This window comes from Notolepis coatsorum, assembly GCF_963971535.1.
Source record: "Notolepis coatsorum genome assembly, chromosome: 3".
NCBI lineage: Eukaryota > Metazoa > Chordata > Actinopteri > Aulopiformes > Paralepididae > Notolepis > Notolepis coatsorum.
The window spans coordinates 66,363,513-66,381,761 of record NC_140167.1 but is presented as its reverse complement, the minus strand read 5'-3'; the positions used below and the strand labels follow the sequence as shown (position 1 = coordinate 66,381,761).

The window sequence follows — 18,249 nt, the reverse complement described above, 5'->3', positions numbered from 1 at the left end:
ACAAGAGTATCCTATGAGCTTCATATGAGCATTACCTAGGACCTTCTTATCAGCCGTACTGTACTAAAAAACCCATATGGAAAATATGTAACCCACATGTTTCTTACAACATGATTCTTAGAGAATCTGTAAGGTATGGCTGTGCAACTCTAGCAATAGTATAAAATAATGTATCCCTTTCCGTGTTGGAACTGAAACCTACTGTACTGTATGGAATCAGCGAATAGCCTATACCCAACTTCTCACTATTAGAATATACCCTTCTCACCTGCCACTACATCTTGTACAGGTGTATGCAGTATCATGTTTTCATCCATATAGAATGAAAAATATCGACAAGATTGTTTGAGAATGCTCATGCAACATATATCATATATCCAGGTCCGGCTTCCCATTACAATGCTGACTGCTCATCTAAACCCCTTCACGGATAAGTGGTGTTCCTACCTTTCTTTAACCCCTTTCACTTTTATTGGAAAATGTTCTCTGATTTCCAGGAATGATCTAACTCCATAGCTTTCAATGTCCGGTAGCCGGTGTTCATTCGAATGTTCAGTTCTGAAGATTCAGATTAAAATTCTTTATTCAATGCCTATATTTATGGGAACGTTATAATATAACCGATAGGCATACAGACCCTCATCTGCACCTTTGTTTACACTGTTTATTGTTTATATTCAGAGTTAATTATATTGTTTACACTGTTTATTTTCTTCTCATATTTTTATATTCAGATCTAATTGTATTGCCTATATTTATGTCTTTCTACTATTACCCTGCCCATACCTGCCAGAATTGATAAAGGAATATCTTATCTTATCTTGTCTCACTGTGTGAGATTGTACACCCGAACGGGTTAAATTGAAGACACAAAGAAACTAAAAACTAAAATGATCGCTCCATCTGAAATAATAACCAGTCAAACACTGGAGACGTTGTAGTATTTACAAACCAAACGTCTCGAACCACAGGCACCTCTGCTGACCTAGGAGTGATCTCCTCTAGAGTTCTCTGTCATGTTTCTCCCTCTATACTCTGTTGCATACCCATACTACTGCTACATGTACTGCAAAAATATAGTGACAGCTTAATTACAGCTCAAAGAAATGATAAGGCAGCAGACCCTATAAGACAAGGTATTGCTTTTTTTCCCCATCTACATCATTTCATGGAGCTGTAATTAACACAACACACGGATTCAATTTTCCCGATGACATCGCTGGTGGCCGTATTCAAGCTCATTTACTCTCAATGGCTGTCGAACCAAATGACTGTGTGCAAAACAGTTTTAGAGTTTTTGGATGTGTGCAAGATTATGTGATAAATAAATCTGCATTGTTCTTTTTTGGTGAAGTGCCCCTTTATCACTGACCTTATAGTGCTATTGATCACAACCTGGTCAGTAGCTATGCTATGCTGTCACTTTGTGGGATTATTGTGGGCTCCTGCTGTGGCTACATACTGTACAGAATGAGAGTATATACTGTACCTGCCACCTTTTTCCATATAGTGTCATGTAGTTATGGTTACGGAATGTGAAAGAGAGGGAGCTGCCATTTGAAAAAGAGACTGAAATTGTGTTTTTATGTGTGGCCTTGTTTGAGAGAGAGGGAGAGGCACTAGCATGCCGATGCCGGCAGCCATGTTTGTTTTCTTAGAGCAGTGTGGCCCCCCGTGGACCATGTGTGTGTGTGTGTGTGTGTGGTGTGCGTGTGCGTGTGTGCGTGTGAGTGTGGGTGTGTGTGTGTGTGCGTGTGTGTGTGTGTGTGTGTGTGTGTGTGTGAGAGAGAGAGAGAAACAAGGGAGACAAAAATAAAGGAAAATAAGAACATTTTGAGAAAGACAGAGAGGAGAGAGGAGAGAGAGAGAGAGAGAGAGAGAGAGAGAGAGAGAGAGAGAGAGAGAGAGAGAGAGTGAACAGAACAGAGGGGAGGACAGAGAGAGTAAGAGAAAGAGAGGGGGAGAGTGAGAGGGACAGATAGTAAAGTAGAGCGATAGGAAAAAACGGGGGGAATAAGAGAGAGAGACAGAGGTGGAGAGGGGTAAGACTGAGGGAGGGAGGGAGGGAGGGAGGGAGAGAGACAAACGGTGGAATGATGAGAGAAAAGGATAGAGAATAAGAGAAAGAGGGGGAGAGAAATAAAAAAGTAGAGAAAAAAGGATGACAAAAATAAAGATACAGAGAGAGAGAGAGAGAGAGAGAGAGAGAGAGAGAGAGAGAGATAGAGAGAGAGAGTGAGAGATAGAGAGAGAAAGAGAGAGAGAGAGAGAGAGAGCGAGAGAGAAAGTGGAGCGACAGAGAAGAAAAGACTGAAGAGACAGACAGTAAAGGGAGAGAAGGAAGGAGGAGGAGGGGGAAACAGCACATGAGCCCTGTCACCTGCTCCCCATCGAGATACCAGTGCGACATTCCTCAGACGGCAAGACAGACACACACACACACCCCCAGGAGGGGGCTGAGAAACTGGGGGGAAGAGGAGGAACATTTATGAATACAATCATTCATCTGTTTGGGTGGAGTCTTTTTTTCACGAAAAGCCGTACAGGAGCCGTTTTTGGCTTGAAAGGGCTCGGGCTGAATTTAAGAGCAGACAAGGGGCGAACTAAATATAACCCTTAAAACGTCCACATTTGGACTGTCAGGCCGGGATGGACACCTGATGCTGAGTCAGGGGCAGCCTTGCCGGCCAGTCTGTCATCCTGTCTCCGTGCTCCGTGTCCAGGGCTATTTAAGGCATGCCTAAGGTCACCAAAACGGACAGCATGGATCAGCGCTTTAGCACAACTAACGACGATGTCAGGACCCCCCCCCCCCCCCCCCCCCCCCACCACCTCACTGAAGATCTGCCAACTTTCTGTGTCATTGGTCGATAATGGACTTTGTGTAGCCAATTATGTTCTCTAAAGTCTGGGCAGTTAAGGTTTTACGGGCCGTGACCCAAATTATTAAATTGTAACCTCACCCCTGGGACACAGACTCATGAAAGCACTTCTACTACCGCTGCTCTTGTCATGGTCAAAACCTAGAGCTTTAGAAACGTCTCAAATAGAACCTTTTTTTTTTATTATTCTTTTTTTATTGGTATTTGAAAGTCAAATAGATACTTCTTTATTGAATGTGTCATAGGGAAGCAAAGTATAAGCTTTTCTGGTAGGATCTCCCTTTGCTGAGACGTAGGACTAGGGGTGGGAATCACCAGTTTCATCATGATACGATACGATATCGATTCTTTGGACAACGATACGATATTTGCCGATATCACAAAGTCTCTCACGATACAATACGATACGATTAGATTCAGGTGCCTGCGATCGATATGAGATGATATCATATGCCCATTTAACACAATCAGTTATGAGACTCGCCACAGGATTTTCAAAATAAGAGTATCGATATGAATCGATCTTATTACATCGCATCGATCCAATTCGATCGTTGATAATTACATCGATGTATCGATCTGGATCGATGTATCGTCCCACCCCTACGTAGGACTGATGGTTAATCAACTAAAGGAAATATTAAACATGTGCAACGAAGGTCGTGAGTGTGAACTCACAAGTCACAAGTATACGGTAGGCAAGTAAGTAAGTACGATAAACCTTTATTTACTAAATACTTTTACAGTTTATAGTCAACAGTTTTACAAAAACAGCCTTTAACAGATCAAGAAAATGCTTGGAAGGTAGGTTTGTAAGAGCTTCTTAAAAGCAGCAAGTGAAGTGTTTGTTCTGTGGTGGTTCGGGAGTGTATTGGGGCAGGAAAGGCACCAGGAACCACAATAGTCCCAGAGTCAGAGAGGCCCTGAGAGACAGGACGACACCTAGAACAGTTCTAGACATCTCCGTTTAGTTCTCCGAGTCCCGAGGTAAATCCCTGTCTAAGTGACAGGACACTAAGACATGCCTTCCAGTCCCAGTGGTTTATGGGAACGGCTGTTGAAAGCGGGACAAAGCTCCCCAAACACTGCTCTGTTGACTAAGGGAAATACCACAATGTGGGGAGTGAGTGCCATGTCAAGACTATAAATAATCCCGGCTTAAAACTCCCCGCTTGCGACCAATCTGTCCAAAGACGTTTTCCCTCCTCTTAAAATTAGCTTGGAAGGCTCACAATAGCTCATTGAATGAGAGGGGGGAGGGGGGGGGGGCTGAGAAGTAAATTGAGAGGGAAAGTGGTTAATTTCACTTGGCAAACAGGGGCAAAATCCACTTAAACCTTGTTTACAATCCTCATACGGAGAAGGGGGAAATCATTTTCCTAGCGTTGCTGTTGACGATGGGCTGGGGTGTGACTTCGGTGAGCTGCGGGATTCGCGGTGCTATTGTTTACACGGCTAATTCGGCAGGCCACTTACCAAACACGCATGAGTGGCAGCAACACCACGCAAAGCTGTTAATCCACCAAAACAACTGTGGGAGATGAGGTTTTCCCTTAAGTAATGAATGGTGAAGACGGAGAGCCAGTGAAGTAGCTCTTGTGTTTCTCAAAAGCTTCTCATGTGATTTGTGGAGGCAACAGGCAGGCCGGGCACTGGTTGGCGTTTTAACAGTAGAGGGGAGGGGACTGTGTGCATCTATAAGTGGGGGATGCTGATAACAGAGTGCCAGCCTACAATAGTGAATGTCTCTAAAAACTGACTGGCTCGGGTCCAGCTTAACCGGTATGGACCGCTAGAATGCAGTGTGAGGAAAGGTCTGGCAATGCAAGACTAAGAAAACCTCTATCTGTATTAAAGGTCACTAAGATAGGCGGTCAGGTGGCGTAGCGGAGATTGTGCTCGTCACCAATGCAAGAGGCTGCGGTCTCGACTCCCGGAGAGTCAGCATTGCCTTGGCTCGGGCTGATCGCTATACTAACTCGTTTGGCTGAGTTAGGGGGAGGGGAGCCGTGGGTGGGTCCTGGTGGGCGTTGTGGACAGCGACCCCTACAGTTTGGTCGGGGCGCCTGCTCAGCGAAGGTAGGATCTGGTGAGAGGTAGTGCGGCCTCCCACACGTTACACTCTCCCAGTGAGAATCTGCGCGGCCAGGCTGGCTGCCGGCTGGCTGCACATGCGTCGGAGGAAAGCATGTGACAGTCTCCGGCCTCTCGGACAAACAGTAGGGGAAACAACCAGGAAGGGGGTTGGGAATTGGCATAACGACTAACAGTGGGATGGGAGAAAAATCGGAAAAAGAAAGAGGGGGAAAAAGATAAAAAAAATTTAATAAAAAAATAAATAAAAGGTCACTAAGATGCTAATTATACATTCGGAAAGATATATATATTTCAATTGGACCAATACCGATGGGCCTATTTCAAAGTTTGCCCAGAGGAAGCAACAGTTGTGATTGGAGGATCAAGAAAAGAGGGCAGGGTTTGAGATTGGTCAATTGTCTGCTGATATATTGGTGCAATATAAGTGTAAGATAAGATAAGAAACATTGCAGAGGTGTTATTATGACATAATTTTGGGAAATGTCAGGAGAGCCTGACGTTAATGATGGCCCACCACAAACAATCCTGTTAAAAAAAACATTGATTATATATTTTTTTACTGTTGTTTTTCCCCTTTACTTTGCCTTTAATGAAAGTGAGACTTGACTCGTGGGAGATAAAGTGGGCAACTCAGTCTACTGACTGTTGATTTTTTTTGTTTAACGAAATGTGATCAACCCTGTTTAGAATATCTAGGGCTGACACTCAATAGTCAAGGATTTTGTCGACTAATCGACCAGTTGATTTAATCGAACAATTTGTCGAATGTAATAAATTCTTGGTCTAAAAAACAAAACAGTTTGATAAATCGACTGTGAATGAGCAACTCTAAAGACTATCATCACAGTCGAACACCTCACAAAGAGCCTTCTTTAAAGGGGGGAACACTCCTCAATTTTCAGAATTCATTAACGTCTCTCTCTTGCAAAGTTAAGACTCAAGAGAACCAACATATTTAACATATTCAACATGTTTCAAAGCTGAAATTGGGTTATTTCCGCTCCGAGAGGTACTTCCGAGTGGTTCCCACAGAGAAATTTTTCAGGCACTTGAGCATTAATTTGACCTTTGACCTGGAAGCATTCGACCAACCACTGATATGCCCTCTTGACACTTCAACAACACGCGCCCATGTTCAGTCCAAGTCAAAATAGAGACGAGGAAATTACACTTGGCCACTGCTGTCAGGTGAAAGCCTCATCACTCCTGTGTTTTTCAATTATGTTTACTTGAATTTAAAGTATGCACAGTCTTTTAAGTGCTAAGCAGGTTTCCTGACTAGTAGGGATGAAAAGACAGGCCTACTGATACCGATATGGAATATTGGGCTGATACCAGGCTGATACCATCTGATACTGAAAGCCATGTGTAAAATGTCAGATATAATCGTTTTGGACACAATGTGTTTTTTTTTTTTTTTTAAGTCTGTCCAATAACCTGAAGGTAATAGTCTAAGTCCACAGTGTAAAACTGGAATTAGATCTGTGCTCAGTTTGGGCAGATAATTAAAGGAACACACCCACATGAAATGCGCTCTCCAGAGTCAGACAAGAAGTCAGATACTGATTTCCTCTGTGCGTTCAGTAGAAAGCTATCCGGCTGAAAGCTAGCCTAGCTTAGCACAAATTAATGTCTCACTACTATGGGAGAGGTGTTTTTGGCCAACAGCTAGGATACCTTTCTACTGAAGGCACAGAGAGGAAATTGGTATCTGCTGTATCTTCTTGTCTGACTCTGGAGAACATGGTAAGCGTATTTCCCATACAGTAATTTTGGCGCGTTCCTTTAACGTTCAGGAATTGGTGTCGGTGGTGAAAAGGAAGTACCGATGCATATTATATAATGTCACTAACGCCCACAAAACCAACTCCAAAATACACAGGTGGCATCCACAGATTTTCCTCAATTCCTTCAAAATGTACTTTTTGGAGATACAAGGTTTCGCGTCACAGCAGCAATAGCACATACACACAAGCTTTTAGGCTTTTCACATGTTTAGAGCCAAGTACTCTAGAAAGCCCATGTTGAGACAGGTTATAGAAGTCAAAAGAGTGCCAAATATAAAACAATGTGACAACCAGAGGTAGAACCAGACATGTAGGACCCACAATTAGGGATGCCCCGATCGATCGGCCAGCGATCTGTATCGGCCGATATTCAGTATAAATATGAGATCGGTGAATTCCGATAATGCTTTATTTTCGCCGACCGTGAAAACTGATAGAAAAACATGATCCAATTCTTAGCGGAGTTCTCACTCGCTGACTTCTCTCTCAGGCACACAGCTGCTGCAGCGCACTGCCCCTCCCCCTCCTCCTCCTCCCCCTCCCAGACCCGTGTCAACAGAGGCTCCAGCAATAGTCTGCTCTAGTGCATGCAACCTCTGTGAGCTAACGTTAGCTACCTAGCTAACGTTACTGTTTAAACAAAATGACCCAGTCAACTATTCACTTTTAGTTTAATACATGAGGCATTGTCTAACGTTATCTAGCTGGCTAGCTACTGATAGCTCCTGATATCAACAAATGCTCCAGCAATAGTCGAGTGCATGATACCTCCGTTAGCTAGGTAGCTAACATTAGCTCACGTTAGCTCACTGTTTAAATGAAATGTCCCAGTAAACTAAATAGTTCACTGAGGCGTTGTCTTGACGTTATCTAGCTGGCTAGCTACTGATAGCTCCTGATATCAACAAATGCTCCAGCAATAGTCGAGTGCATGATACCTCCGTTAACTAGGTAGCTAACGTTAGCTCACGTTAGCTCACTGTTTAAATTAAATGTCCCAGTAAACTAAATAGTTCACTGAGGCGTTGTCTTAACGTTATCTAGCCGGCTAGCAGTAGCTACAGATAGCTCCTGATATCAATGTCTTATAACATTGATTCGATGCGTATTCGAGCCCCTGGCTTGCATCGCAGTCACGAAAGGGGCTAGCTGAGGGCATGCTGAATGTGATTTGACCAAAGCAGAGTACTATACACACAGACAGTGGAGCTGTTTGCAGATGGCGAGCATTTTGACTTGTTGCGTGGTGGCGATGTCTCGCAGATAATACAACTAAAAGTATAATTATATAATATATATATTTTATTAAAAAAAAGAAAAAGGATATATTAAAAATAATAATAATAATAATTTTTACCAAAAACGATCGGTATCGGCCGATATGGCTCATAGACGTCCGTAACATTTGTGGACATGATCGGGGTCCCGATTGGCGGCGGCTTAGCCCTCCCACCTGCGCCCAGATCATTAAGCTATGACTTCATTATGGAGGCATTGAGCTGAATCATCTTCCTCACACGTCCCAAGTGGCCATTAGCGATGATTAGCGGGTTAACACTTTCCAAGTGAAGCATCTGCCTGCTCCCAGGTTCCCTGCCGCCTATGACTGATCACACACAACAGAGGCTCTTTGACTAATAACACGGACAGCCTAATTGATCCCTTCGGATCGTATGAAAACATTTTTACGGCGGGATTTTACGAGGAGACACCGGGTGGATAATGACATCGCCGTTACCACTAGATCACACAGCCACTGATTCAGAAATGCAAAGATGTCTTTGCCAGCCAAATCTTCCGAGAGATCAGAGAGCTCCGAGAAAGCTTTTAGGATTTAAATAGATTTTGACTCTTAAACTTGCGTGTGGAACTATAGCGAATAGGACTAAATCTGTTCTGAATCTTGTAGTGTAGGCTATGTGTGGGCCCAACCTAACCCACCTCTGTGGGAGTCCAACGCAGGGCCTTTTATCATATCCTATGAAACCTAATGAAGTGCTGATTGGATAAAATGTCACTTTAGCAAGTGTGGGGGGAAAAGTATGTGTGTATGTGGATGTCTCCTTTCTTATACCGGTCTGTAAGGCTTTTGCGTGGGACCTCAAATAACTCTCCTGCTTCTGCTGGATGACTAATGCATAATGCTTTAATGAGCCTGGTCCCCGGGGTGAGAGACTAAAATTATAAATGTTGTGTCCACAGACGATAACATTTAAGAACCTATTAAGAATGTAATGATCCCAATTCATTCTTAAAAAGAAAAAGAAATGCATGCTAAAACTTTACACTGATACTGTGGGGCTTCTAGAAAATGAATCTCACTTTGAAAGGGACAAGAGTGTTCAATGAGCCTCGAGTCAAAAGTGAGTTAGACATTCAAGCTCATTTTAGACCCCGGGGTTGAACAGAACCAAACCCGGTTAGCCCGTCACCTCAGTCTGCCTCCCTCTGGCCTTTTCGCTCCCGAAACACTGGGATTGGTCACGGGAGTCAAGAGGTCATTGCAGACCAGGGTAAAGATTGACTTAGTCCACAAGACAGCAAGCAGACAAAGGGCTGTGAGTAAACTTCCACTGGCCTTTATTGGTTTGGCCTTTTCCTGTCGTGGGGGGAACTTGCAGATGTTAGAAGAACTAAACACACTCACTCACACACAGACGGGCCAGAGTCCTTCCAACCAGTGGTGTGTGGTGATACCAGAGGAGGCGGCAGCGCTGAAGGGAGGTGGGTAACTCTGTGATCCCACCATCCTATATATTGTGAGGGTAATTAGGCTGATAGATACTCTAAATACCCCCAATAAAAGGTAACAATATATATATTATACCACATACACTATAGCTTAGCAAAAAAGAAAGTAACAACAACCCCAATTCTACTATTGCAGAATCGTATTGTGAGTCACTGAAAGTGAAATTGCGAGCTTAACAAACAAAGATAATTAAAGATAACAGTGACATGACAGGGACACTCTTTACATCAACTCATCCATACCAAGGCTTCACTGATGACTGGCCATACATACACATGACTATTACAACTCTACTACTGGCCATACACATGACTAATACAACTCTACTACAGTCTACTACTACATAATTACCCATCTAATTTCAAATAATCCAAAATAGGTCGACTAGGACTTCTATTCCAAGCATATTGGACTGACAATCCAATTGCACTGTGGCTGTAAAAATGGAGCTCTCACAGTCCTAACACCACTAGTTACAAAATGCAGTCGATTTCAAATGGATTTCCCACTGGGCTTCTTCTGAATTACTTTCAGACTGGTCTGTATTGTGAAATGACCATGTACAGATGAGAAGTGGCATTATTTGTAACACGTTGAATTGTATTCCATGCTTTACTGCACGCAGTTAAAATAATAGTTAAAAAGTGTGGTGACAGGTTGACTCTGATGAGCCTGTTATTGTGATAAGAACAGTTTGCTGTTTGACGTTACATCCTAAAAGACATGCTAATTGTAACCAAAGAGTACTTAAAAGTCCCATGTGGCCAGTAGTGTAGTTGAGAGTCTATAGAGATATACAAAGTATTCTCATTGTTAGGACATGCATGTAAGTGTAGCATCCTGAATATTCTGCTAAGTATTCAGAAGTGCTGACTAACTGTTACTTTCCCTGTGTGTGTATAAAGTGTGATAAACAGTGTTCCTTTTGATATCTCGCCCGGTCTAATAACGAGGTGAGGTGCTACTCTTCTCCGGCTTCATTATGGATCACTAACAATAACATTGAAGCATCTTTCTCCCGTGCTGAAGTGGTCCTATAGTGGGATCAGTTGCGGTTGCCAGCAGGGGGCAGTGGTGGCAGTGGTGGCAGGTGGAGTGGAGGAGAGAGAGAAGCAATAAGGAAGAGAGGATTACCTGGGAGCCGGAGCACCAGGAAGCTCTCTTCGGCAGTGAACTCAACCATGAACAGTCGCAACGGGCGTGTGCTCAAACGAGCCCCGTTGAAGGAGTGATATTGAAGAGCCCCGTTGGAGAGCGACGGGTGATAAGAAGTACTTGCTAGTTGACGTGTTATCCTAGAAGTACCAGCGATAGTGTGTGAGTAAGCGATACAGAACGAAGGACTAACGTCCATAGTTAACGGGTTATAGTAGTAAGTGTGCGGTGTATTAGCATGCTGCTAACGGCTCCATCTGACTCCAGTAGACTACCGGGCGCGCTGCGCTGAAGACCGGTGGTACAGTCAGCCACGTTGCGTTAGTAGTACAACCGATAGCAGGAGGGTGCACTCAGACCCGCAGTTTAGATGTGTTTAGGGTAGCCAAACAGTATTAGCTTGCGCGCCAGCATCAAACAACAGCCGCAGTGGACGTCTCCCCGACGCCGCAGAGGACGCCTCTTCCCACCAGCAGAGGTCGCTGCAATGTCCATTCAAGCGAACGCTAACGACCAGTGCCTAAGGGGTACCCCAAACAATATAAATCGGCTTTAGTGTAGGTTTTATTTGGTAACGTGGGCCCACATTTACTTGGTTTCTTTTGTATTTTTGTATTATTATTATTGTTATTTGAATTCCCAATGAATCATCTACTTTGTGCCTGGGTCTCCCCTATTCTAAGCGGGGTTATTATTAATGTATTGAGCACGCGGTGCCTATGATGGAAATAGTGTTCCCCTACATTACCAGTGAGAGCACCCGGTGCCGTTTATGAATATGTGCTATCTGAATAATCTGAAGTACAACTTGTAACTGATAAACTGACCAGGCTTCATATAAAGTAGACAGCATTGGGAGCACTGTGTGTGTGTCTGTTTCTTCCATATATGCTAACCTAACCCCTGGGTAAATACTTGTGACTGGTATAACTATTTAACCCTTCCACCCCATTCGCAGCACATTAATTAAAGGGTCTATACAGGTGGTCAAGGAAGGGTACTGCTTAAAGGGAAGCCCAATAACACTATTGAACTGACAGTCACCGGGTGTGGGAGGGCTGTCGGAGGTACTGGGGGAAGTGAGAGTGTGTGGGGAGCTACTGCTGACCGCCTTGGAAGGCGAGGGAGACCAGAGTACCATCCCCCAGGTTAGTAAATCCTGGGCCCCATCCACTCCTGCTGCACGCCCTCCAGAACGATGTTCCGGGCCAAAGACGGGGGTACATATAGATCCAATTATATAGTATCCTGCTACCAGGTGGCTGTGTACTACTACTCCCATAAGCAGGGATAATCCACCCTTCTACATAAGGTATACTAATATTATCAGCTAAAGTGCTATTAACATAAATACTATTTAGGGTTTACAAAACCGTACCTCCAAGCAGTCTACCCCCTCCTCAGAGACAGTCTACCCCCTCCTCAGAGACAGTCTACCCCCTCCTCAGAGACAGTCTACCCCCTCCTCAGAGACAGTCTACCCCCTCCTCAGAAGCAGTCTACCCCCTCCTCAGAGACAGTCTACCCCCTCCTCAGAGACAGTCTACCCCCTCCTCAGAGACAGTCTACCCCCTCCTCAGAGACAGTCTACCCCCTCCTCAGAAGCAGTCTACCCCCTCCTCAGAGACAGTCTACCCCCTCCTCAGAGACAGTCTACCCCCTACTCAGAAGCAGTCTACCCCCTCCTCAGAGACAGTCTACCCCCTCCTCAGAGACAGTCTACCCCCTCCTCAGAAGCAGTCTACCCCCTCCTCAGAGACAGTCTACCCCCTCCTCAGAAGCAGTCTACCCCCTCCTCAGCTACCGGTACCACTGCCCATGACCTGACCTACAAAGTGGGCTGCTGTTGTTGGATGTGGTCCATTCACTCTCACTGTCAAGACAGAAGCCCTACTAGCTAAGCTAACCCAAGAGTTACAAATGGTACCGTAGGCTAGCTCTGTCCAAAAACTGTTATTTGACTGGTGCATACAAGGGGGTGCAATAAATACAGATGGCCACCTTAGGCTGGCGGCATCATCACACCAGCCCTCAGTCTCTAAAAGGCATTACGTAGGGAACATTTCCAAACCAGATAGGCTGCATCAGAATGGCAATTTTGCCAGCGTTTATAATCCATGACATTCTTTCATCACAATGTCTGTTCTACTCCCCCCCCCCCCCCTTCCTTCAATGTACCAAAAAACTTGCATCATCACCTTATCATAGCGTACGCTCCAAGAGCAACAGGCCAATGTTGAGGAGGCGCCAGGCTCGCAGCCAAGTTTATGTGAGTGGTAGTGTGTACGTGTGTGTGTGTGTGCGTGTGTGTGTGTGTGTGTGTGCACATGCACGTGCACGCATGTGTAGCCATACAGTCCAATCCACAGCTAGCAATTGAGCAGCGAGATGCCTGTAACAGTGGGTGATTGTCTAGTGCTCAGGAGCCAGGAGCCACTGTAGGGGCCTGTCATTTAGCCAGTGATACACATGCAGCACACTGACCCCCTCAGTGGATTCATGGAGCTTCAATCTCCACAGACAAGACCCCGTAGGCTCATTCACTTTGACTCTCAAAGACAAAAAAAATAACAATAGTGGGATTACAATTTACAAGCCCACTTAATTTTCCCTCTTAAGAACAGACACTATTATTACCCAATGCGCAAACTGGTCCGGCTTGAGAGAGCAACTGTTTTAGATCAGAACTGTAAGGAATTCATAAACAGAATACAGACAACTTGGCTTCACTTCTGATGACAACGTCCCCCCCCCCGCCCCCCCCCCCCCCTCTCTTTTAAAGGAGCCCCAGCATGCGGATTTCTGAAGTCTCGGCTGTTGAAGTCAAATATAACAGCGCAGCAAAAAGCGCATGCTAGATGTCAATGATGCACACTTCCATGAGGAATGTTTGGGAATAAGTGCGCTAAGAAAAAAAAGAAAGAAAAGGAAAATACAAGCACTTTCTATTTCTCTTTTTCAAAGCAAAACCACTTTACGCCAAGTGAGATAAATGTCAGTAATACTAACGTAATTGCCTGGAGTGATTTTGATTGTGAAACACAAAATTAAATAGGCCAATTTATTCCAAGTCCTGGCCCTAAATCACTGCGCATGGCTCTGTTGTCTTAGCTGTGTATTATGTATATGTGAACGAGGGGGAGGCTTGGGACCGGGGTGCAGTAGAAGAAGGTAAAAGGTATTCAGATAATGTTCTTAGTGCCGCAAGGTCTGAAGCACATATAGCCGCGACCAGCCGCCTGCCAGGGGGGTGAATCAACCGAGCTGCGTGTCCATGGAGAGGATCTGGAGAGGTCAAAGCCAACTTCTGGTTCTGAACTTCTTGCGCACGACAATGTGAACTCACGCATTTTGCGGGACTAGTGATCACCACGATCACGCAACATCATGTATGCGGTTTTTCATTGAGACGTGCCGAACCGCAAAGATCACGTTGCGTTAACACTCTTGTCTCGATTACCCTTTAAAAAGGTGAACTTGGAAACACCGACGGCACAAATGCGCACAGGCGCCAATACCTGTACATGGTGTGTGTATGACATCCAGATGTTTAGTCTTTAAAAAAATATGTTTTACTTACGTTACTGCCGTGGGAGAAACGTGTCCACTCCTTGTCCTTTGGGCTCCTAAATGCATTTGTATGCATTTGTCCAGGCAGCAGAGATCTAGGTGAAAACAGAATTCCACGCGAGAGGATAGCGGGTCATGGGCTTAGTCCTTGGTTGCAGCCAAAGGCGTCAACTGAATAGAGGAGCACTGCCACCTCAGAACCTCCTCATTGTATGTAAGTCCAGCAGAGAGAAGCTCCCACTCTCTCTCTCTCTCAAACCTCTTCACTCGCTCTCAACTCCTCTGCGCTTTGTGGCACGCCGACGACTACAGTAGGCTATCTCCTCTCTCTCTCTCTCTCTCTCTCTCTCTCTCTCTCTCTCTCTCTCTCTCTCTCTCTCTCTCTCTCTCTCTCTCTCTCGACGACCTATCCAAGAAGTTGCACGGAGATCAATGATGGAGAGAGCGCGATGGCTGTGGCGCGCCGAGCTAGACTATATAACCGTGTTTAGTTGAGTATTTACAATGTGGTTTTTAAAGAAGATGAGAGGTTGAGAGCTCAGCTGCTTCCCTGCGGAGTGGCTCTTCCAACAAGAACAAGACACACTGAGCCAGCAGCGCTGTAGCCGTGTATACCTCCAGGCGGTGATTGCTGCAATGTGCCTTGACTTGCACTGATGCAAGAAGAGTCGTATTCAACCCCAACAACTCTACCAGCCGGCCGGTGTTCGATTTCACCAATTACCGAGCCGTGACATCACAGATCGGATACGGGCCTTGGCCTGTGTGTCCATCAATGCCTCGAGCATTCAATTCAGTTACGCGTATGCGTAATGGTTGATCCGTCCGTGTGGACTATCGGCGCATTTCGATGCTCAGCAGGTATACGTGTGGTGTGGTGTGAGATTTTAATAGGTTATGCATGCGCGCGTACGCACGCACGCACCACACGCGCGCACGCACACACACACACACACACACACACACACACACACACTCACAGAGAGAGAGGGGGGGGGGGGGGGTTCTGTGCGTGTTTAGACTGGTGGTGTGTCACTCCTTATTGATAGACAGTCAAAGCTGCAAGGTGCTTCAACTGTCATAGGTCTGAATGGTGCATGGACACACCTAGGGGAATACCAATACTGTACATTAATGTCTATTTACATTTACATTTAGCTGATGCGTTTACACAAAGCGACGTACACATTTTGTACAACAAGTCTGGTACACCACCGCTGGTGGGTAATAAGTAGTATTGTTCGTCAAACAGTGTCAAACTTGAGTTATACACTCTGAGTGCATAGTAGTATAGACATTATTGGCATAGTAGGTAGTAGTATGCATAGTAGCATAGTACATATAGAGAGTAGTATAGACATAGCAGTATACTATAGACATAGTAGCAGAGTACAACAGTAATAACAGTCTTACTGTGTATTGAAGTGTTAGTGTGTGTGTGTGTGTGTGTGTGTGGGGGGGGGGGTAACTTGTAATTTAAGCCAGTCCACTCAATACGTACTCTCTCCAAACCCCAGAAACCAGACATTTTAAGTCATACTTAATAATTTAGGTGACATTATTCCTGTCATTACAAAAAAACAATATCATCATGGTATGATGGTAATTTCAGTTTGACCACAGTACCAAGCATTATATAAACAATTGACTATGGTACAACAACCATGAACATGTGGTTTGAGAAGCCAAGCCATGCATGGGACCCTATAAGCTGAGAGTACAAGTCCTCACTAAAGAATACAAAACAATCTACTGCTCCGCAGGGAATTAACAGATGGTAAAGATGACTGAGAGAGTAGGAATTGCTGAGGATATGGGTACGTTATCCATCTCCGGAGCTGATAAACGAACTGTATAATGAAGCCCTCTTGGGTATGATAAACTCAAACAAATATTCTCAGAGTCTACAAAATCAGTCTCATATTCATTGTCTGTTGAGCAGCCACATCACGTTATTGACATCTTGATGAGATCACAGGTTTGAGGTCAAGTCAAGTCATGTATTTATAAAGCACATTTCATACATTGGGGCAATCCAAAGTGCTGTACACAAAAAATAAATGATAAAAAGAAGGCACAGTATAACAAAGGCAGAGTTGCGGTAGATCTAATTATCTTCTGGCAGTTTATTCCAGCTATGTAGCAGAATGTGGCTTCACCATGTTTTGTTTTGGTCCTAGGAACAATTAGCAGACCAGTCCCTGATGACCTAAGAGGTCTACTCTAGACTCATATTGTAGAAGAAACTCAGAGATGTATCCAGGACCTGATCCGTTGAGTGATTTATAGACTAGTAACAGTTCGTAGACCATAGGAGTGAAGTATCTCTGCCTGAGGCAGAGGTAGAGGTAGAGCAGTCGTCTGGTAATCCAGAGGTTCCCGGTTCGATTCCCGCTCCTCCCGGGCAGCGTGTCGAAGTGTCCTTGATCAAGACACTTAACTCATTGACAGCCGGGAATTAGTCGGGCCCCGCTCCAGCACTGCCACGCTTTAAAAGATAGGAGTGCATCACATTGTTTGCCCCTAATTGCTGCTGATGAGCAGGTTGGCACCTTGCATGTTTGCCTCCTCCGTCGGTGTGTGAGTGAATGGGTAAGATGTGAGGAACAAATTGTAAATTGTAAAATAAACTACTACTACTACTACTACTACTATACTGTTTATTTTTCTCATATATTTATATTCAGATTTGATTTTATTGCCTATATTCCTTGCCTTCCAATACTCTGCCCATAACTATACTTCCCTTCCCCCATGCTGCTATGATGCCCGGATTTCCCCAAGGCGATCAATAAAGGAATATATTATCTTATCGTGTCTTATACATTTCAGTGAGCTTCAGTCAGTTTATACAGACCAGAGGTTGAATGAATGAATGAATGAATGAATGAATGAATGAATGAATGAATGAATTAATGAATGAATGAATTAATGAATGAATTAATTAATGCATGGAAACTTTATTTAACAGATTGCAGAATGGGTACAATACCAGTATGGCTCAATACACACAATTGTTAAGGGGATGCAGACCAGAGAAAGACGTTTGTCTTGTTTACATCAGGGTCCCCCATTTTCAATTCATAGTGACATTTATGACATACACAACATACATGACATAGGGACATACATGACATATAGTACGTTACATTTGTGACATATATACGATATGCAAATATACAGTACTGTAGGTTTGACCCCATTGACTTTGCATCAGTTTCTGGCCAACTAGACGGACCTATGAGGAACAGCATGGGTCGTGCTGAGAAAAGACTCATCGACATCATTGGTCAGTAGAAAATAGGGCTATGGTTCCAAAAATCACAACTATCCATTTAATGTAACTGACACAAATTGGTATAATCATGAATGACACGTTTATGCATGTGGTAATGCAGGAGCAGCTCTCTGAATCTAGTTATTTTGAAAGACCTTTGTGGATATTATTGTGATGTCAGAAAGGTGTTTACATTACATAGGCGTCTGTCACAATGTGTTACATTAAAACACCCTTCCTGGACTATTATATATTGCACATATTCTCAAAACTGTGAGCATCTGAACATGACACTGTTCATATTTTGTTGTACAATACTGCACAATTGCACAGCTCTGTTATATATTCTATTCCACTGTATTCTTGTTTTTATTCAAATTTAGTGTATATTCTAAAACAATCCTGCACAATTGTACAGCCCTGTCCTATATTCTATTCTATTTTATTTTGCTTCTAATTTAGTTTATATATTCCATTTGATTGTATTTACTTTAATTAAAGAAAATATATGTTAAAGTTATGTGATGTGTACGATTGCATGTAACTGTCTAACTGTTTCCACAAGAGGGCGCTATAGGCGGAGCTATTAATGCTGGCGCCAGGTAAGAGGTATAAAAGGAGATGTTAACTCCCTTTCTGTCTCTTCCTCCGTCGCCTCTCTGAAGGAGAAGGTCTCGTGTACTGTGGTGGCTAGGTGGCTTTAAATATGTACAGTCTTTTACAGATGTG

At 44.1% G+C, this 18,249-nt stretch overlaps 1 protein-coding gene across 1 annotated transcript in view; it reads right to left on the bottom strand.

Moving 5' to 3' along the window:
* col24a1 (collagen type XXIV alpha 1 chain) overlaps positions 1 to 14,710 on the bottom strand; it is a 313,480-nt gene extending 298,770 nt beyond the window's left edge. The window contains exon 1 of the mRNA XM_084310995.1: positions 14,254 to 14,710. Within this exon, the coding sequence (XP_084167121.1) occupies positions 14,254 to 14,309 (56 nt within the window). The 5' untranslated portion in view covers positions 14,310 to 14,710. The remainder of the gene's footprint in view (positions 1 to 14,253) is intronic.
* Between the last annotated feature and the right edge of the window lie 3,539 nt (positions 14,711 to 18,249).